Raw genomic sequence first — 22,464 nt, 5'->3', positions numbered from 1 at the left:
ATGGGTAACCCAATAAACCCGTGTAGGCTTGGGCAGTGTATAATGTAAGGTAAGGGTTGTCTACAAGGGATTTTGTTTCTAAACTATTGCAATGGATTTCTTCACATCAGTCGCTGAGTTAGTTATCACCAATCTAACTCTAATGTATCCATAGGATAACAATGTTAAATCACAAAGAAACAGATGAAAAGGAAGCACACGGAAGATCCTATTTGTATGAAAATAAATTATATTTTATATATCAAAATGCAATCAAAGGGGATACATTAGGAAATTGATCAGAGGCAAAACGGTCATGAACAGATATGTAAAACAAATCGGCAAATCAGTTCACAACAGGGCATCAACTCCTGTAAATGAAAAAGAGTAACTAAAAACAATCCTGAAAGAAAGTTACTCTTCTAGAAATCAATTGATAGGGAGATGATGAAGAGGTCGACGTTTCGGTCTTTCTTGCAGTTGTCTATAAGACCATCATCAGGACAATTGTATATTGTAGAGCAAGCCCCTTTAAAGAAGATGATGGAGGTGGAATCATTAAATCAAAAAGCTTACTGGTGACCATACCAAGCCGCAGTGATCTGCAAGCTTCTTGTAAACCGCATAAACTGATTCAAAGTCAGAAATCCAGCACAAATGAAGGAAAGCTCTTCTGGGCGAAAGTAGTCCATGTCAATTTCACGTATTCCTACAGCACACCGCGGTCGTGAAATTGACACAGACTACTTACCAATCTATTTACAATTTTCAGTCCACCCTGTGACTGGATGGGGGGAAACCATTTGAAGCTCAACCCCGACAAGACAGAGTTGGTCTTGATCGGGGGTGTCTCCAACCCCTGGAGCTCCAACTTTTGGCCCCATGCCTGGGCCTTCCTCCCCGTCCTGTTGACTCTGTTAAAAGCCTGCAAGGACCTCTTGATGAAGCCTCATATTAATGCCGTGGTCTCCTCCTGTTTCTTCCATCTACGTAAGGTCCGGAAGATATCTCGCTTCCTGACTACGGAGGCCCTCACCTTGGCACTCCTGGCTCTCGTAATCTCCAGGATAGATTATGCCAATTCCCTTTATGTCGGTATCCCTGCCTACCAGTTGAATCGTCTGCAGCTGGTACAGAACTAGGCTGCAAGACTGATCTTCCATCAGCCCAGGCACCACCATGTCCGTCCCTTGCTTAAAACCCTTCACTGGCTCCCGGTAGCCAAGCGCTGTGAATTTAAACTAGGCTGTATCATTTTTAAAGTCCTGGCCGGCCTTGGCCCAGCCTTCATCGCCACTCTTCTCCATCGCGCAACCTCCGGTCCACCCATCTCGCCCTGCTCACGACACCCATTTTTAAGTGCAAGAAGTATGGAGGGCTCAGATTTTCATTCCTTGCTCCCTCCTTCTGGAACGTGCTCCCTCTAGAGTTCAGACTTCCTACTTCTTACGCCCATTTCAGATCTCTTCTGAAAACCTATCTGTTCCGTAAAGCACATGATTAGGTATTCTCTTCCCCCTTCTCCTTTCTTCTCTCTTGTTGCCCGCACTTCTCTCTGTTTTGTCTCTATTTTGTCACTAACGCCATGAAACCGTTGGGTGTAAGTGCGCTTTACAAGAGTTTTTAACATAACATAACAGTAGTCAACGTTTCAAACCTCTAAAATGTTCAAGGTGATTCAAGCCTTAGAGTGGGGTCTTCATCAGGACTGTGTGAAAGGAGCACCTAATCCGGCCAACATCGCGTACAATCAGGCTCTGCAGTCAAGGGGAGTGGGCTCAACAGAGCTCTAATTAATGGGGAACGATACAGCCAAGAGTGCACGCACGAACATCCGTAGTTAAACTCGCAGTAATATGACTAATCTCAAACTATAACCATCCGGCTCCATCCCTCAAGTGAAAGTGAAAAATATGTTTATGATTCTAGATGCGAGAGCAACTGTGTTGCCTAAACTAAAGTGATTAATGCTTTGAAAATAGATTGCATTCACTGCAGATTATGCAAAATTGGCGTTGTGAATGCTGCTATTTCTTTTGTATTGTAAAATTGCTGCTACTGTGACCAATTGTTTATTGTTCTGCAATTTTGACCCAGGTCTGGAAGCATTTCGGGTAACCCCATTGATACTTAACTCCTTCCTGCAGCAGCAGGCTCCCCCTCCCCCCCTCTCTCTTTTCCAGTGACCATATAGGGCGGATAAACTCAGCTCAGCCAGGCGGGTGCTCTCCAGTGAGCAGGGAATTTCCAGGAATAGTACAGCACTGATGCTTCTCATTGCCCTGAGAGGCTCGAGTTTGTTCTCATTTGCTATCGCCTCATGCTGCTATGAAAGCGTGCCCTTTGCCTGCAGCCTTCCTGGAGAAGTCAGGGCGTGTCATGGGGTGGCTGAACACCTGGGCTCACTTAACCGGGGGTGGATTGAGACCTTCAGGGAAGGGGGTGTGGAGAACAAATAAGAACCAAGTGTCCTGCCCAGCGAATAAACTGTTTTAGGATGCCACATTGGTTTTTAAGACACTTTTATAACAAATCCATTCTTAATTAGAAGTGCCTCCCTGTGGTCGGGTGTAGGCCCGCTCTCCATCAAACAGAGGTTTTGGAGAGCGAGGAGTGTCCTATGATGAAGCAGGACACCTGGTGGCGTGCAAGGACAATCCGCTAAATTTTTGGTATGCCCAACACTTGTCCTGAGTAGCATTGGGAGGATCACATAACTATAAATTGCAACATTCTCGGGGAGCTTATTTTGTGTACATATGTTGTGCTGGGAGGCCAGCTCATCTTTGCGACCCCAGAGCCTCTAGTTCCCTGCCCGGGGGAGCGTGTTTGTTTTAATTTGGTGTCAGATTTATTTTTGGAGTGTGTGTCTTACTTACTACCTTTTTGTATGCAATAAATGCTTAGCACGAACCTCTGATATGCCAAACTGCGTGCCCACACTACCACAAAAGAGATAATTTGGAGTGTGCTTGTGCCTCTGTAATTCCTTTGGGGTTTGGCTGGACTCTTGACACTGTGTACCTCATTTTCCTCCATTATATAAAGAGCCAGCTTCCTACACGTCCATCCCTCAAATGCCTCCTATGAAGCCAAGGCCTTGACTGTCATGGGGGCTGTATAATCTTTGTTTAGTATCCTAGTACTCGACCTCTTATCCTGTTGAATGTCCAAGCAGGACCTCCTTTGGAGCTGATACTCTCTAATCAATAAGTTAATCTGATGAAATGTTCGATACATTCCCTGCCTCCGTCCTTTCTTCCCTATTTCGTACCCTTCCTAATTTCTTCCTTTCTGCATTTCTTCATTCTTTTTTTCCTGGCGTCTCTGCCCACATTGTTCTTTCTTCTTTCTGTGGTTCTCTGCCACTCTTCCATCGTTCCTGTTTTATGCCCTCCTGCTGTTCTCCCTGCCTGCTCTCTTTCCTTCATTCTTCTCACTATTATTTCTTCCATCTTCTCCTCATCATCCCATCCTTCCGCCTTGCCTCCCCCTTTATCAGCCACCTTTGACAATTTTCTAATATTTTCACTTCCTCCTTACTTCTCGCTCTCCATTAATCCATCGACGCTCTCTTCCCTTCCTTCCATATTCTCTCTTTCACCTACTCGGTGATACTTCACTTCCTCCCTTTCTCCTACCTGCACTACATCTCCCTTTGTCCATCGGACGTCCGCACGTCCAGGAACGGATGTCTATCCTTCTCATATGTGGCACCCCAACTATGGAACAAGTTACCCAATTATCTCGTGTCCCTCTCCAATCATTTGGAGTTTCGAAGGGGTTTAAAGATGTGGCTCTTTCCAAAATAAAACCTACCAGTGATGTGTCTCCACTCTGGTAGGTCAAGGCCTTTCTTCTGCAAAGCGCCTTGAGACCTCCTTTGGTGATAAGTGCGCTATAAAAAAGCATTTGACATTTGACATCTTCTGTCCCCCTCGAACTTTTTGTGTCTATTTTAGTAATCTCTCTTGTCTGGTCTTTCCCCAGGTGCCACCCTGGTCGTCATTGGCTCCCACGCTGCGTTTCATGAGCTGGAGAGCGGTGATCTGGAAGAGTTACAGATGGAGCCGGTGTAACCCCGTCTACTGATCCATCACCCCGGACAAACTCCTGGAGGACCATACATAGAACTAAAGGCCATTCATGCAATACTTTGTCAATTATGTCATTATCTACAGCATACCTTGGGTCAAAGCAACCCCTCCCCCATAGATTTCATACATAAAGGATTGCAACCCTCGCCCCCTATCCCTTCTGATTTTGTGCCAAAGTGTCCTTTGCAGCTTTGTGTTTATCCCTCTGATGGTTCTGTGTGAACTGCAATGTTCTGCCTCTGTTTAACCCTTGTTGAAGGCTCTACTGCATTGTATCCTTCTGCTTGTTGTCTTCGCTCTGATGCTCCAGTGCACCGTGTCCTTCTGCTTGTTGTCCTCCCTCCAACGCTCCAGTGCACCGTGTCCTTCTGCTTGTTGTCTTCCCTCCAACGCTCCAATGCACCGTGTCCTTCTGTGTGTAGTCTTCCCTCTGATGCTCGACTGCATTGTATCCTTCTGCTTATAGCCTTCCCTCTGATGCTCCAGTGCACCGTGTCTATCTGCTTGTTGTCTTCACTCCAATGCTCCAGTGCACCGTGTCCTTCTGCTTGTTGTCCTCCCTCCAACGCTCCAGTGCACCGTGTTGTGAGGGAAGACTACTGTGTGTAGTCGTCCCTCTGACGCTCCAGTGCACCGTGCCCTTCTGCTTGTAGTCGTCTCTCTGACGCTCCAGTGCACCGTGTCCTTCTGCTTGTTGTCTTCCCTCCAGCGCTCCAGTGCACTGTGTCGGAGGGAAGATTACTGTGTGTAGTCTTCCCTCTGATGCTCGACTGCATTGTATCTTTCTGCTTATAGCCTTCCCTCTGGCGTGCCAGTGCACTGTGTCCTTCTGCTTGTAGTCTTCCTTCTGACGCTCCAGTGCACTGTGTCCTTCGGCTTGTAGTCTTCCTTCTGACGCTCCAGTGCACTGTGTCCTTCTGCTTGTAGTCGTCCCGCTGACGCTCCAGTGCACAGTGTCCTTCTGGTTGTAGTCTTCCCTCTGACGCGCCAGTGCACCGTGTCCTTCTGCTTGTTGTCTTCCCTCTGGCGCGCCAGTGCACTGTGTCCTTCTGCTTGTAGTCTTCCTTCTGATGCTCCAGTGCACTGTGTCCTTCTGCTTGTAGTCGTCCCGCTGACGCTCCAGTGCACCGTGTCCTTCTGCTTGTTGTCTTCCCTTTGGCGCGCCAGTGCACTATGTCCTTCTGCTTGTAGTCTTCCCTTTGGCGCGCCAGTGCACCGTGTCCTTCTGCTTGTAGTCGTCCCGCTGACGCTCCAGTGCACCGTGTCCTTCTGCTTGTAGTCGTCCCGCTGACGCTCCAGTGCACCGTGTCCTTCTGCTTGTAGTCGTCCCTCTGACGCTCCAGTGCACCGTGTCCTTCTGCTTGTTGTCTTCCCTTTGGCGCGCCAGTGCACTGTGTCCTTCTGCTTGTAGTCTTCCCTTTGGCGCGCCAGTGCACCGTGTCCTTCTGCTTGTAGTCGTCCCGCTGACGCTCCAGTGCACCGTGTCCTTCTGCTTGTAGTCGTCCCTCTGACGCGCCAGTGCACCGTGTCCTTCTGCTTGTTGTCTTCCCTCTGGCGGGCCAGTGCACTGTGTCCTTCTGCTTGTAGTCTTCCTTCTGACGCTCCAGTGCACTGTGTCCTTCTGCTTGTAGTCGTCCCGCTGACGCTCCAGTGCACCGTGTCCTTCTGCTTGTAGTCTTCCCTCTGACGCGCCAGTGCACCGTGTCCTTCTGCTTGTTGTCTTCCCTCTGGCGCGCTAGTGCACTGTGTCCTTCTGCTTGTAGTCTTCCTTCTGATGCTCCAGTGCACTGTGTCCTTCTGCTTGTAGTCGTCCCGCTGACGCTCCAGTGCACCGTGTCCTTCTGCTTGTTGTCTTCCCTTTGGCGCGCCAGTGCACTGTGTCCTTCTGCTTGTTGTCTTCCCTTTGGCGCGCCAGTGCACCGTGTCCTTCTGCTTGTAGTCGTCCCGCTGACGCTCCAGTGCACCGTGTCCTTCTGCTTGTAGTCGTCCCTCTGACGCTCCAGTGCACCGTGTCCTTCTGCTTGTAGTCGTCCCGCTGACGCTCCAGTGCACCGTGTCCTGCTGCTTGTAGTCGTCCCTCTGACGCTCCAGTGCACCGTGTCCTGCTGCTTGTAGTCGTCCCTCTGATGCTCGACTGCATTGTGTCCTTCTGCTTGTAGTGGTCCCTCTGAAGCTCCAGTGCACCGTGTCCTTCTGCTTGTAGTCGTCCCTCTGACGCTCCAGTGCACCGTGTCCTTCTGCTTGTAGTCATCCCTCCGACGCTCCAGTGCACGGTGTCCTTCTGCTTGTAGTCGTCCCTCTGACGCTCCAGTGCACCGTGTCCTTCTGCTTGTAGTCGTCCCTCTGACGCTCCAGTGCACCGTGTCTTTCTGCTTGTAGTCGTCCCTCTGATGCTCCAGTGCACCGTGTCCTTCTGCTTGTAGTCGTCCCTCTGATGCTCCAGTGCACTGTGTCCTTCTGCTTGTAGTCGTCCCTCTGACGCTCCAGTGCACCGTGTCCTTCTGCTTGTAGTCGTCCCTCTGACGCTCCAGTGCACTGTGTCCTTCTGCTTGTAGTCGTCCCTCTGACGCTCTAGTGCACCGTGTCCTTCTGCTTGTAGTCGTCCCTCTGACGCTCCAGTGCACCGTGTCCTCTGCTTGTAGTCTTCCCTCTGACGCTCCAGTGCACCGTGTCCTTCTGCTTGTAGTCGTCCCTCTGACGCTCCTCTGCATTGTGTTCTGCTTGTAGGCTTTCCTCTGATGCTCCAGCGAACTGCATCTCTGCTTGTCTGCTTTCCTCTGATGCTCCACTGCATTGTACCCTTCTGCTTGTTGTCTTCCCTCTGACGCTCCATTGCACCGTGTCCTTCTACTTGTATTCTTCCCTCGTTGATTTATGGGAGCGCACTCTCTTCTGTAGGGTCTGTCCAAGACACAGACTGGTGAGTCTTTCTTGTCTTCTGATCAGAGAACAGATCCCATGGTTTCCCGTTTACATAATGCATACCATGCAAGGGTGCCAAATCGCCTACAAGCTCCACTTGTTTTGCCTGCCCTTTCCCGCTTTTTTGTAGGCTAATAGGTTTCTCCACTTACCAGAGGGCCCAAGCGTGTTTTCCGCCAGTTTTCGTGGTGCATTTTGTGATGTAGACTAGGAATGCAAGAAAATCTCTACCAAACAAAAAGTACCCACTATGCTTAATTAAGTCTCGGTACCCTTGTTTGGTATAGATTCCACTCTTTGCCTGTGGTCTCGTCGTCGTCTTCATACAAGGATTCATTTTGCCACAAATTCCTATTTAAAGACGCTTGAGGACCAAACACATTGCCAAAATTTCACGAAGTCACTGGTGACAGCGCCTCTTGGTCCTTCACGCAGCTGTAGTGTTGATTATGCATTAGACGTTCACCCAATGAGGTAGCACTTACTAATCAACCAATGGAAAATATTCCAGTTGGGAAGACATTTATGCAAAACTGTGGACTCCTCTTGGATAAGTACACCTGCATGGCTCCAGTCCGGCACAGAGGCTCGAGTCACAGAAATTAAACCTCAACGGGAAGCACTCACAAGTATGAACATACTAGGTGTCCCAATTGAAGCTGCACTTTTGCAAATTCCCATATCATCTGAAATCCTTGGTTGTAATAAATGGATTGCATGGACTTAAGGCTCTGAGGGCCCGATGTAGGTAATCCCTGATTACCGATTCTTAAATACCGAATCATACCGATTCGGTATTTAAGAACTGGCAATCGGGATGTAGGTAATTTTACCGAATCGGTATGATTCGGTAATTAATTAATCCGTATTTACCGATTCTTTAATTGCCATTGATTCCTATGGGCCTTGAGGCCCATAGGAATCAATGGCAACTACCGAATCGGTAAATACGGATTCGGTAGAATTACCGATTTTGCAAGGGGGACAGGGTGTCACTTTGACACCCTGTTGCACCCCTGTGTCACATGGCACAGGTGTACATGCACAGATGTGCATGTACACAGAAATTCGTAATTTACCACCCAATAGTTTGGGGTGGTAAATTACGAATTCTAAAGGCCCTGTAGCACTGTTTAAAGTGCTACCTACATAACAAATTACAGATTCTGTAAATTTACCGAATCTGTATGTTTTTGCTACCCCTACATACCAATGTCCAAATACCGGTCGGAAACGGCCGAAAATCGGTATTTTCGACCGTTTCCGACCGGTATTTGGACACCTACATCTGGCCCTGAATCTCTTCTGTTCCGGCTTTCGGGACACATATGAATCATTACTCAACTCTTTTCTTTTCCTGCTCTGAGGGCAGAGCTGATTGTTCCAGTTTGTCATCCTTTAGAATATGTATAAGACTAAATTGCCGCTAAACAAAGTAACACTTCATTTAATCGATAGGAAGTCCCTCTGTTTGGGGGAGATTCAGCTCAATTTTTGTAGGTATGACTTCTTTATATGAAGTTCAGTATTAAGTCATTACTTTATATTAACAGGCGTTTAAGAACGCAACGCATAGCAGAAAAGATACATCATGTCAACTCAAGATTTTCCTCTGTAGTCCTTAACATGGCTTAAGTAGAGCTTATTGAGTAGATAGGCACCCAGTGGAAAATCGTTGATTACCGTGCACAGGCAGTTCAGCGTGGTCCATTCACCTCTACTACCTCACCACGCGCATGCAGAGTGCCTCCGGGTGTGCTCCTTTCACCACAACTGTTCAATGTTTTCATCCAACCTTTAATAAAGGAGTGGTCTACACAAGTCTGTAGGTTATATAACTATTCAGGTGATTCACAATTTCTCCACTTAGATGGTTCCACAACCTCCCAGCAAGAGTTACAGAATATTATAAAATTTATCTGAAACCGGATAGGCAGATTCCAACTAAAACTTGAAGCGAACAAAACCGCGATTGTGATATTGCATAATTATACCAACCTGTGGACAAGCAGCTAATGGCTGTACCCCAGCCGTTGCCAAATATTCTGGGTCTGGTGGTAGACAATCACCTAATCGTGACTAATCGGGTTGGAGAAGTTACTGCAAAATGCATTTATCTCCTAAAATGAATCGGGAAACTAGCACCCCTTTGCCAATAGAGGCTAAAGCTCAAAATATACACTCCAAGCCGACCGAGCCTTGAGATCACTGGGCTCGAGTTACCCAAAGATTCCTAGATTCTCTCAGAGGCTGGATGGCTGGAGCTTTTTGATCCTGGTACCCATATTGTGGAACACTCTCCCCGAATGTCTGCACTTGAAAACCGATTTCTTGAGATGTAGAAAGCACCTAATATCCTAGCTGTTTAAACAGGGTTTTAGCTAATGAATATCTCTTTCCTGGTAACCAGTCTCCTCTAACCATACAGTGCCAAAAAACCTTGGATATACGTGCGCTTAACCAAGTGATTGTAAATCTAATATTAGCTATAGAATTTCTTTTAGGAAGACATTTGATACTAGTTTTTGGACTTTCTTTGTAGAAAAATGTATGAGAGTCTCCGTTTTGGAAAATACGCTTGAGTCCGAAAAAATGTATCTCAACTGGAAGCTCTTGCATCTATATAAGCGAAGAAGGTGCTTCTGCTGTAGTTCTATTTCTGTAAATTCCCAAATAATGTTAAATTGTTGACTGGAGTTAAGGCATTGATTTAACTTAAAGATCTCAATCACTTCTATTCTGATTGGCAAAGCCAAACAATTTTCTTTTTTAATCTCTTTGTTGGGTTTTGTAATACAATAGACATGTGCATTACACAGGACAGCACAGCATATAGTAAACATTTAATAATATAGAGCAGACACTGAGACAAAATGGACACAGCAGGCACGACTCTCGCCGTCAGACCGCGGTTTGCATTAACATAGGGTATAGGGCTACATGCTAGACATTGTTTCAAGGGGGCGTTAGTCCGGGGGGGCGGGGGCACATCAGTGCATGCATCAGTGCTTTCCACAGTTCAAGATTCTGCCAGAATATCATCAGTTCTAGTTAGTGCCATTCTGCGTTCCTCTGCTGTTGTCCATTCCGTCACATCGTATATCCATCCGTGAATCTACGGGGCGCTCGGGCTGGCCACAGCCGTTGCTATTAGAAGTGTGTCAAATCTCTTTGTAACTGTGTATATAGTTTTGATAACATCAGTACCCTGTAAACACACTGGGGGGTTCAGCAGTACTGTTGGTGACTTATGCTCCGAATATCGGGCTACCACCGTTCTCCAGAACACGGCAATTTTAAGGCAGACCAGGCGATTATAAGTAGCCTCCAGGGCATCGTACTTTTGGCAACAGCTTTGAACGTCATGGTTTAAATAGTGTAACGTTGCAGGATTCATGTATGTGCTATGTATATAATTAAAATGGAGTAAACCAAATCTAACATTATTCGATATCTCCTTTATGAGTAGCAGGGTTTGTCTCCATTGCACATCCGAGAAGGCCAGTTAACAATCCGCTTCCCCCTTTGCGCGTGAGTGCACTGGGTGCTTACATGCGTCTTTTCTGAGGGCTGCATATAGCTGTTCGATAATTCTGCTTGCATCAATAGGCTCAGGGGTGCGCACTGTGTCGGGGTCTCCTAGGCATCTCCCCAAATGTTGTGTGTTATTTCTTTAATGGCAATATGTTGCAAGTACCTCCCTTGAGAGACCTGAAAGTGCGCCGTTGCGGTTCCAAGAGAGGTCCTGGCCTATGTTTCCCATAGGTCCGGTAGTGTGAGATAACCCCTCCCCCTCCCCTCCCCCCCCCCCTTTACCATTAAGACATGTCTACGTTATTTTCCAAGCGGGCCAATTCCGGTACCCACCATAGCGATAAGTCTGCAGTGTATGGTTCGCGGCATCCCCTTCGCTTGCAGTACCTTTGGTATGCAGTACACATGGCGCCGTGAGGAGTTGCTTGGGCAAGTTCTAACCCCCCGGTTCAGCACAGTAGTAGCCTCCAATATGTGCTGATAGCAGCACATACGTGTCTCTTAATTCTTCTCCTGCTGGGAGTGCAGAGCGGACGGGTCCCCTTATATTTACTTTAGAAGCTTAATGAGTTGCCAAATGACCTGCACCTCCAGCCACTTTTCCCTATCCTCTCTCAATCGTAGTTGATCAAACTTTGATTCAAAGTTGTCCACTGTGGATGTGCGCACATCTGCAGTAGCCATCTTTAGTGCATTTTCTGATTTATGAAGAAAAAAAACATTGGTGTAACCAGCAGGATTCACAGACGAGACTGTCCGCATTGCCATTTCTTTTAACCTGTTGTGTCTTGTTTACTTCTCGTTGCTTTGCTTCCTCTCTCCCATCCTTGTCTTTCTCTTTGCTATTTAGCAATGTCTCTTGCTTCTCTCACGTCCAGTAGCCCAAAATGGTTCCTTCCCCAATGCTTGGATTGTGAATAGAGGCATTATTGGGTTGTATGACATTACAACGCATGCTAATACATCGCATGCCATTACATCGCGGTTTTTACAACGCAAGTCGTTACAACGACTTGCGTTGGAGGGCGCTGGACTTAGGAGTAGTATAATTTACCATTCCAACTCCAGTCTACATACAGTAGGGAAGGTGTTGGATAGTAAATTATACTATTCCTTGTCCTAGAGCGCCATCCAGCGCAAGTCGTTGTAACGACTTGCGTTCTAAAAACCGCGATGTAATGGCATCGCGATGTAACGACCGCATTGTAAACGACGTTTCCCCATTATTGGGGTGCACTGGACCCTCACCTTCCTAGGACACTAGACCTAATGCACAAATGACAGCAACTTCCATGTTCACATTTCTCCCTCTCCCAGATCCTGTTCATTTCCTTTGAACGTTCATACTTCTCCTAGTCTCTGTGTCGTCTTAAGTCCGTCTCAGCCCCTGGCCATATTTTGAGTGTGTGTGCCATATTCCTTTCCTTTGCCTCTGCCCTTCTCGCTGTGTCCTTTGCCCTTCCTTACCTTCTGGTGGCCATTGCTGGCATGATTATCATCCCCAGTTAGCTGCGTGTTATCCCTTTCCTTGTATCTGTTCAGCCTCCCTCTGCCCTCAGCACGTCCTCAGAGCACTTGGTGCTGACATGGGGTTTCTGCAGCTTTACTTCCCCCTCTTCTCTGATCTCTCTGCCCATTCACTGACTCATCAGTGCTGACATGTGGTATCATTAGCTGTACTTCGTCTTTGAGGCGAGTGTGTGTTTTTCGGTCTGTCTGGCTTGCTTTGCGGCTGATCCACCGGGTGTTCGTTGCTCGCGAGGTTCTTCTGGGATCTTTCATCCTCCATCAGCTGTAAAGTACCCTCATCCTCTCCCCATCTGCTGACTGCTCCATGATGACATGGGGTTTCTGGGGGCTTTACCTTCCCCGTTAGCTGTGTGTGTTATCCCTCTCTCTGGATTTAATTCCTTCTTGTTTGAATTAAGCTGCCTTTCCCGGGGGTGGAGAAGAGATTTGTTGCGGATCACTCTAGATAATTTAATCACTGTGGCTTGAGAGCAGATTAGAGGTGGATCTGTAATAAGGGGATTGTTCGGGGGAGACGCTTATTGGCAGAGCGCGTTGCACGTACGTGCGTTGAAAGCACAGGCCATAACTGCCCCTGCATTGAGGTGCCTGCAGCAGTGCTTTGTATGACAGGGCAACAGCATAAAGGGTAAGCACACTCTAGTTCAGGGGATCCCACCCAGGGGAGCCTGCTGCCCCTGGGGGTACGACAAAGAGGGAAAGTATGTACTCTATGCATAATAGGAATCCAGCGAGAATAGGCATGCCTTTTGTAGGGGTGCTAACGTTAATCGAACATTTCCTGGGAATGTGGGACATATAAAATGTGGGTAGCCCTTAATGGATGGTGATGGCTGGCCTAGGCTGTTGACCGGGAAAGGTCTGAGATGTAGAGAGGGGAGAGGATGCTGACCATTCATATATAGTGCAAGCCTGTTGAATTCCCTCAGATATTGAAATAGGTACAACATCTAACTTTGCTTGGGATACCTCAAGAGAAGCAGAATACAGTGCCTGGAAATGAGAGGGGAACGATGACAGTCCTCGATCTAGTGAGGGTAAGTGGACAGACCCAGGGCTTGGAATATAGTGAGGATTCAGACAGGCGCATCGGGCTCTGTGGAGGGGGCACAATGCTGGGTGTTTGTTGATGAGAGAGATGCCTGTGGGAATGGTTAAGGGTATATGTTGGAAACCAGGCTAATAAGCAACAGAGCACTGTATATGCAGGGGTGGAGAATGGAAGGCCGTGGGTACAGAGTGCAGAGATGCTCCATAATCCCTTGGATACAGAGATGGCAATTATGTATGGAGTCTTGGAGTCAGAGGTGGGCAGGGGATAAAAGGTCTGGGTTAAAAGATTCATGGGCCTGGAATGCTGAGAGGCGGATGGAGGGCCTGGAACCCGGAGAGTGAGCCAGAATGCTGCGATACCTAGGATAAAGTGATGGGAGATGTACCTTTTTATAGGTGCATGTTTCAAGCCTAGATATTGAACAAGGGATCACTGTACGCAAGGGTTGGGGTATGGAAGGCCTGGAGTATATTGGTGGGATATGTACCCGTTTATGGGTGCGTGCCGCAAACCTAGATATTGAACAAGGGATCACTGCATGCAAGGGGTGGGGTATGTAAGGCCTGGGATATAGAGTGGAGAGGTGTAGAGAGGTCCTGTGTCTAGCGTTGTTTACCATATTGCCTGCAATATATAGATTGCTTATACGTATGGGGTTGGATATAAAGGAGGTTGGAGGATACAGGACCTGAGATTGAGAGTTTGAGGAAATAAATAGTCCTGCAATATGGAGAGGAGGCTGAAATGCCAAAAATATAGAGAAGTGGGGCCTCCTCTACCCTTCATGCGGATATTTATGTTGTGCTAATCTTGCTGTACATCGGGTGGGGGGGGGGGCGAGGTTTACAAAGTGAATGCAAATGCTTGTTTACAGGGGAAGGTTGTCATCTATGACATCCATATGGGGTAAATAGTCTAAGGGGTTACTGCGGGTTGAAGTGTGTTTTTAAAGGAAAGTTCTCAAATTCTTCCAGAAATGAAAGCAAATAAGTTTCACAGACCTTTCTTGAGATAGAGTTCCAGATTCTTGGTGCACAGCAGTAGAAGCTCTATCTTTGCAGAATGGCTAAAGATATAAAGACAGATCCTTTATTCAGGGGAGATGGACAAAGTGCATCAGATTTAAAGAGGGGAGGCTACACTGGGTCTAGGAAATAGAGAAGGGAGTGGCACTGGTTGCAGTTCGATAACCAAGTGGGTTAAAGGGCCTCTGCTCTTTAGAGGTGGAGTTTAAGGGCCTGGATTATTGGTGGAACCATAGCTTGTGTGAATGGTGGTTTACAGGTCTGTGATATGTGACAGGCACACAAGTTATTGAATGTAGGTCAGCATTGATTTTATGCAAGTCTTGTGGTTATGCCAAGGTGACTGTACAAGACTTTGAAGATTATTAATGGACATACTAAAATTAAGATTATGTTTTGGATATTAATGCTTTGTTACATTGCACATGTGTTTAATATCTTTACTTTTTTTTGTATGTGTAATAAATATATCTTGCATTTCTGATTTCCACAGTTTTGCAAAGAAGGTTACTTTTGTTCTTTTTCGTCGTCCCTGGCCAATGAATGCGTCATCTTGAACCTGTGTTCCAAGACTGTGTACTCTCTTGCTTCCTGGAAGTGACTTTTTTATGGAATGAGTTTGATGGAATTGTGGGCCTTTCTGAGGTCTTGTAGCCAGCAAATGGCCCTGAATTTTACTGAAAGGCTCTTATTTTAAAGCAAACTACTGACAGGAGCCATCTCAGAGGGAGAGTGCGTAAACACAGAGGGGAGTAATGACCCTCTTAGCAGTAAAAAAAAAGTGTTATGATGCAGTCCGCGCTGGCCACGTCATATTGCTCTGTTTTTTAAACTTTCAACCATGCTGCACACCAATCATACTGCTGCACAACATGGCTAAAACCTTGACAAAGCCTATAGGTTTCATAGTCGATACACAGTGGCCTTTCAAATGCTTTTTCCAAGAGGCTATGGACAGAGAAGATAGTATACGGAGTGAGTGCCAATACAGAACCCTACAAGAATCCGTGCTGAACACGCTCGCGTGTAAACAAGACCAGCGACTGACAGCTGGTGATTTGAGTAGTATTTTATCATCATGATGCTACATTCCATCAACAGTGCTGCAGGTGCAGTGGTGCCAGTGCTTGAGGTGTGAGGGCCTTCTGCTCACCAGGTTTAGCTGTCTTTTTCTACCCAACAATGGGGGGGGGGGAAAGGGGGCAGTGTCCTTGCTTACTTTAACATGCATGATACTCTTGCTCCATCGCTGCCTTGTCTGGATTACAGCACCTTGACACCAGTCATATTTTCCACGTCCTACCGTGCCCTTGCTCAAGCAGGAGGTGGGTAAAACTAGTTGTTAAATTCTGCTACAAAGGTGAATGCGGTTTACGCATATGTTGCTCACACTCGCTGCAAGATCTCTTAATATTATGGTAGCTGAATCTTGTCTTAACTCTGATCTCGTTTATCATTCTTAAGTTGAGTTAGGGACCTTCTTCATGGCAGGCTTGCATGCTGCAGTCTTACAGCTTGTTATTTAGTTTTAGAAGTTTCTGAAATACCTTTGTCCTTCACTACTAGTTGACAAGTATACATGTAGGGGTTATGTGCAGGACTGCATTTTGGAAAACAAAAAATATACATTAAATTAAACGCATGTATCTGGGCCTGTGTCCTAACCTGACACCATAGCCTGGGGTGAACACTTAACTGGTTAAATCTCTGATTTTTTTATTAGTCCTACCACACGGTAAAACTATGACATCTGTAACAGTAAATTATAGGAAGAGAAAGGAAACCGTTCTGGAATTAGGAGAACCATCCTCAGCAGGTTGGCTGATCATCACAAGGCTTTAGATTTATCATGGGGGAACCCTAATGTTTTCCTTGGCCGAGAAAATGGTTGTTACAAACTTTTATAAAGAGTGTAGCTGGTCTGGGAATAGTATAGTCTCACCAACAGCCCGCCCAATGCTCTCAGCCTGTCCTTGGCCTTGTGATGCAGGTACCCACCGTGGGTACAGGTTACTCTGCTGCAGATCACCAAGGAACTCGAGTAGGCTACCTTCTTAACTTGACCCTCTCCCAGTCCATAGTGAGTTGCATCATAGGCTCTTCATTGATAGTCCTAGATCAATGAAGGTAGGATAATTACTTGCTGTGTGTAGGCACCAGGGAACACTTTATTTCCAAAATAGATCTCTGAGAAGGCGAGGATGAGTCAAGTATGTGCTATGAAGACTAGGACCCTCCAAATACAATCAAATGTAAACCTTTTCAACTTTTTAAGGCTGAAAATAAATGCTCTTCCAAACCTTTAGTGCAACACCCATATTTTAAAGTGCTGCCTTGGATGTCTGTGAAATTAAGAAATTTAAAGTAGATTGTCTATCCAAATTCAGAAAGTTAAACAAAGCACTGTCCTTTTGAGTTCAGAAGCTTCCATATCCCATGATACCTGGACTGCAGTTGCCTCAAAGTCTGTTCTTTCTTTCGGATTATGTGAATGAGATCCTGGGACACTGGATTTTAGCGTAATCATGCAGAATTACCCAAAACTTCTGCTGGATTCCGCGGAATAACGCAAGAAATGTCTTGTACACATGGCCTTTGAAAAATTACGCAAGTGGCGTCATTCACGGTCAAAAACAGACTCGCATGCTGCGGGGCCCAAGCGCACAGCCATTGTGTTTCTTTGCACTGCACAGCCATCCCCTTGTGTTTCCTGCTGACTAGGCCCCATCCAACCCACTACATCCCCTTCTGCTGCTCCAGTCACACCTTTTTGTTAACTTTTTTTTGTATGTGTTCCCCACTTCCCTGTGTGTTTATATTACATGTTGGTCCCTGTTACTCTGTGTTTTTGTACCCTCCCCACCCAACCCCTAGCTTTTGACAGAGGCAGGAAAAGCCGCCGAGCCCCGCATCCCTGTGGGTGATGGCTTTGTAGGTAGGTTTGTGCTATATAAATCCCATACTTATAAGAGGTTAGCTGGGGTAAGGAGTGCCTTCATTTTGTGCAGAGAGTGAGCCACCGCCACCCCAGCAAAAAAACACTTCTTTCCCTGCGGGTACACCTAGTAGCTCCAGCTTCAGAGTTTTAGATCTGAGATTTCCATCTCCTCTGATGTTGCTTTGTCTCAGATTGAAATCTTTTTGCCCCGGGGGGCTTCCTGGTCTATGGCTGCCGTTCCCAGTATGGTATATTGTGCTCTTGCACCCAGTTCCATGCTTGATCTGATGTTTTCAGACTAGAAACCTTTATGTCTAGGATGAATTTAGGATGACTTTCCTCTTACTGTAAGTAGAAAGTCTTTACCTTTTGCCTGCAAGTGGGCCATGCTGCAGCTTCTGTTTTGTTTTCCTCATTAGCCACGCGTCTTCTCTCCTGACATTTATAGGTTACACTCATTCTCCCTGCAACTAGGACACAATGGCGTCCTCTATGACAGCCATATTTAGGTCAGACACCTGCAGTATAGGGAGGGGTAAGTGATTGGGAACTGGGATATTGTTATTTTATCTGAATATTTGAGGGTAAATAGAAAGGTAATTTGGATTTTTGTTTTGGAAAAAAGTCTTTGTTTACTAATTTTATTACAAGAACAGAGGCTACCATTATGCAGTTACTGTTATTGCTGCCCCCAAAATGCAGCCCTATAAAGAACATGTTACATCACAAGCAAAACATTCCATATAACTTTGGAAACATAACATAGTAACAGTGTATCTAGGCATCATCCTCTTTTATTGGCTGCTCCTCATCAGTTAAGTACATTTAATTTGTAGCTCCTAGTTTTGCTAATATTAATATTTATTTTTAAGATCTACAAGGTAAGTCAACTTGTTTTTTATCTTATGGGTAGGCTGTGGGGTTTTAGGTTTAAACCTATAAAAACTGATAAAACCCCACTGAAAGAGAAATAGCCCTCACCAGTGAAAAGATACAAACACTGAAAAAACACCTGCACAGCCACAAACTAAATGCCATTCAATAAAAGGAAAGAGAGTGAAAGAGTCCTTTTATTTCATCCTGAATGGGCCAATGCAATGTAGCTTTGTTATACAAGCTAGCAGTAAGAAATACTGGGCTAACATTATCCTGCTTGAGTTTTTGTTGTTAGATGCCACTAAAATACTGTTTCTTTGTCCTTTTGCTTTTTTCAGTTTTGTGGTTTTTGGTCTAAAGATGCAGGGTTTATCAGCATGTTTTAGGTCTTGTTTAATTATTTTATAAACTAGAGAATCGGGAAATATCAATCATATTTGATATTTTGGCTGCCTTTAATTCTTTCACTGATATGTAAAATGGCTAGTTTCATAAGAATCTTTCCTAATATGTGTCATCACATTTACCTACAGAGAATGGGTAAAACCCTTAAGACATCAGCCCACAGTTTCTAGTGGGTGAGTATTGATAGTAGGTGAATTGCAAACACCTCAGGCTTTAAACATTCAATGCAAGGTACAGTGAAAAGCATATGTATAAAGAGCGCTATCACCAAGCATCTGAGATAGTGGTGAGAACATAACAACAGACTTTTGGAAAATATGGAACCCAGTGTCACTTGGAATGCTCTGCAAAAAAAAGGTTACTTTCAAGTTCAACAAAGATTGGAGTGATATTGTTTGTATTTGGAGTGATTCAGCTACATGTATGAAAAAGTTGTGTGACGACCTGTCAAAATTGATACCCAAGCGAAAGTGATTCCCTGAAGGAGATCCACCGCTTGTTAGATGATATGCTGAACGCATCTTTACAATCTTCAGAGTTAATGAAAAATGCTTTTGACTTTTTAGTCCATTCTTGTGCACTGTTTTTTTATGCACAGGAACTAAAACCCAAATATTTATAATTTCATGCTTTGTGTGGCATCAAAGAAAGAGTCATCCCAACTGTGTCCCTTAGCTGATGGTTTTCAGTCCAAGGGGCTACGAATGCTATATTATCCATGTGGCAACTACTTACAACATTTCTGCTGAGTGATGATGCCAAAGGCAAGAAATGTGAGGATCTTTGGTCACATATTGATAGTGATGTGAAAAAAGTACACTCTAGGGCATTATTAAATTTTTACAGGAAAACATAACTGCTGTAGTGGACACAATAAAAAAACTAGAGTCTGAAAACACCCTTGTCTGGTAAGTGTTCAGCAAAATTGGTGTAGATGTGGAACATCTCCTTGAGAGCAGGCTGGGGGACACCTTTAGTGAATTTGGCACTGCAACATGTTCCATGTTAGAGTGCATGCCACTTGATAAGCAGAGCAGTGTTGAAGAGCAATTCAGGAACGTTTATTTAACAATGTATGAGAAATGGCTTGCAATGATGCATAGAAATGTCCCTTCACCACCAATGTTATTTGAAGTCAATGAAATCTCACTGAGGTACTCTATACAAGTTCTAGATCCCTTCAGTAAAGGGGAATTTTCTCTGTAGTATCAAAAGTGCTGCTTCATTTTTTACCGCTTCAATAATTCAGAGGGCATAAGCGCCCAGCTCAATGCAAATGTTGCAGACCCTGCCCTGAGAATCACAATCTTCAAATACACCAGTATTGGCAGGGAAAGTTATGTCAGTGGCCAGAGTTAACAAATTGTGTACTGGCTGTTTTGGCGTTGCCCTTCTCAAGTGCACATGTTGAGAGGGCCTTTTCATAGAAGTTTACATGGGAAGGAAAGAGCGAGAGCACATGACCAAAGACTCACGGAAGAAGTATTTTATGGTGTATTACAATAAGTTTAATTTGCAGAAATCTATTTGGACCTAATATACACTATTCGTACACTGTCTATATACAATTCTCTATCAGTACAGAAAGCAAGCAATAATAAAAGCAAAACATTCCATAAACACCGGAAAAACACCTTTTTTGTTGTTTTTAGTGGCGTGAAAATATGTCACCACTGATAACCACTGTTTTTTTTAAAATTTTTATTTATTCAAGATTTTAAGTAGAAAGAGAGAGGAAAGAGCGAGGAAAGTGAAGAAAGAGAGAGGAAGAAAATAAAGGAACAGGCGACAATCCGCCACATTACCCCACACAGGGGGCGCTGAAAAATATTGCTGTAGAAACCAAAGTTATATAAAGGAAGATGGTACACTCCGTTGTGAAATGTCCATGGCAATGCTATCGTTCGTCAACCAGTATCGATTGGAGAAAGCACCAATCCCTCAGCAGGTGATCCAAGGTTCACAAGCACAGGGGGGGTCCCCAACTAGGATCACAGTCGTATAGGAAGGCCGTGCAGTCCATCTCCACATGCGAATTTTGTCGCAACCAAAAGTAAACAACAACCCCCCCCAACATCCCTCAGACCCCCCAACCCCCCACCCTTTCCCCAGTGGTGGCGACCAGCATTCACTCAGAACAACTTCATACAGGCCGGTGGTTAAATTTGGAAGAGGTGTAGTGCACGAAGCGCCGAGGGGCAAACCGCAGATGGCAGACCCCGAGATAGGAATCTAACCAGGGGTCCCCAGTTGAACATGAAGTTTTTAAAGTTCCCCAAAAATATATCTGACATTCTCTCCATACTCAGTAGTCGCCATAACCTTGCGTGCCATAGAGAGATAGCTGGCGCAGTCGGGCTTTTCCAAGCGGCCGCCAAGGTCAACTTAGCCGCCCCCAAGCACAGCCATATAATGCGTTTATCAGCTCTAGTTTGATGTTCCAACAACGGGTCTCTAAGCCCCAACAGCACATACTCTATCTAATTCGGAATCGGATAACCCATCACATCCTTAATGTGGGATAGGATCTCGGACCAGAAGGGTCGGATGGTGGGGCAATCCCACCAAATATGGCGGAAGTCACCCAGCATACCGCAGCCCCGCCAGCACCCATCCGAGGTAGTCGGAAAGATCCGATGCAACTTAGACGGGTAGAGATACCAGTCAAACAGAAGCTTCAGGTGAGCCTCTTTGAGGTCTGTTGAATGATTATGTGTCGCCACATCTCGCCAGAGGCTCCTCCACTCGTTGTCAGAAATGTCCCTACCCAGGGTAGTTTCCCAGTGGTCCATGTAACGAGGGCGGGGGGATATCGCGGTGTCCAGTAACAACCCATAAATGAAGGAGATCGTCCCCTTCATAGTGGACGTGCGGAGAATAAAAGCCTCAAACTTCGTCAGTGGTCTAATAGCAGCGTCTACCACCTCCGACGATGTCGCCCAGTGTAAGAGTTGAAGGTGTCGAAAGCGTTCAGTGGGCGGGACACCATAATCCCGCATACAATTTTGAAAGGTGAGGGGTGTCACACCGTGAAACGGGTGAGTAAGGGCTCTGCAACCACCCTCCCTCCAGACGCCAAAGGGTCCGTCAGTCAAGGCCGGAGGAAAAGCCGGGTTGAAATGAATAGGAGTAAACGGAGATGGGAAGGTGGTCCACCGGTCGTCGCCACTGACTGTGTCCCAGACCTTTAAAACCGTGCTGGTGGGAGTGCTAATATATGCATTCCTGGGACGGTCAGCCTTGGGTTTCCAGGCTAGATCCCAGATGGACCTTCCGGCCACACTCCGATCCATATGGAGCCAGTGCTTTTCTGAAAGCTGCTGGGACCATTCCACCAGTATCCTCAACTGTGCAGCTTTATAATACAAGTGCATGTCCGGGAACCCCATTCCCCCCTCCATTCGCGGACGACGGAGTACTGCATAGGAGAGTCGCGCCCGGCCGCCCTGCCACACAAACTTCAACATCAGGGTCTTAAGCCGACGGAAATAGTCTAACTCCACCGGTATGGGCAGTGCTTGGAAGAGGTACAAGAGTTTTGGGAGGAGGACCATCTTGAGCGCGTGAATCCTACCCATCCACGAGATGAACTTCGGTTTCCACCTCTCCAGCTCCGCGCGGATCGCCGTCAACATCGGTGGAAAGTTGGCCGGGAATAGTGCGCCTAGGGTAGAGGTCAGCCGCACTCCCAGATACAGCAAGGATGAAGTCGACCACGACATTGGGGTAATTGCTCGAACCCGGTGCACCTCCTCGGGAGGTAGAGTGAGGTTCAGAATATACGATTTGTCGAGGTTAACCCTGAATCCCGCCACCATCTCAAAGTCAGAGAGCACCGTATGGACATAGGGCAACGATAGCGCCGGATCTCTGATCGAAAGTAACACATCATCTGCGAATAGTGTGATCTTATGCTGTTCACCCGAGAAGGGGAGGCCCAAGATACGTTCATTCTCCCGAATCGCAAGGGCCAACGGCTCAATACTTAAAGCGAAGAGGAGTGGGGAGAGAGGACATCCCTGACGTGTTCCGCGCGAATGATGGAAGCACCCGGATCTATGGCCATTAACCATCACCTTAGAGGTGGGGTTGCTGTAGTTAGCC

At 46.2% G+C, this 22,464-nt stretch overlaps 1 protein-coding gene across 4 annotated transcripts in view; it reads left to right on the top strand.

Annotated features, from left to right (window-relative positions):
• Positions 1-4,222, top strand: part of RABAC1 (Rab acceptor 1) — a 41,666-nt gene extending 37,444 nt beyond the window's left edge. For all 4 annotated transcript variants that reach the window (XM_078651348.1, XM_078651347.1, XM_078651345.1 and 1 more), the window contains one exon: positions 3,970-4,222. In XM_078651348.1, coding sequence (XP_078507474.1) covers positions 3,970-4,058 — 89 coding nt within the window. In that variant the 3' untranslated portion in view covers positions 4,059-4,222. The remainder of the gene's footprint in view (positions 1-3,969) is intronic.
• The last annotated feature ends 18,242 nt before the right edge of the window (positions 4,223-22,464 follow it).

Source organism: Lissotriton helveticus, chromosome 7, assembly GCF_964261635.1.
Source record: "Lissotriton helveticus chromosome 7, aLisHel1.1, whole genome shotgun sequence".
In the NCBI taxonomy this organism is placed as follows: domain Eukaryota; kingdom Metazoa; phylum Chordata; class Amphibia; order Caudata; family Salamandridae; genus Lissotriton; species Lissotriton helveticus.
This window is presented reverse-complemented; position numbering and strand designations above follow the sequence as displayed.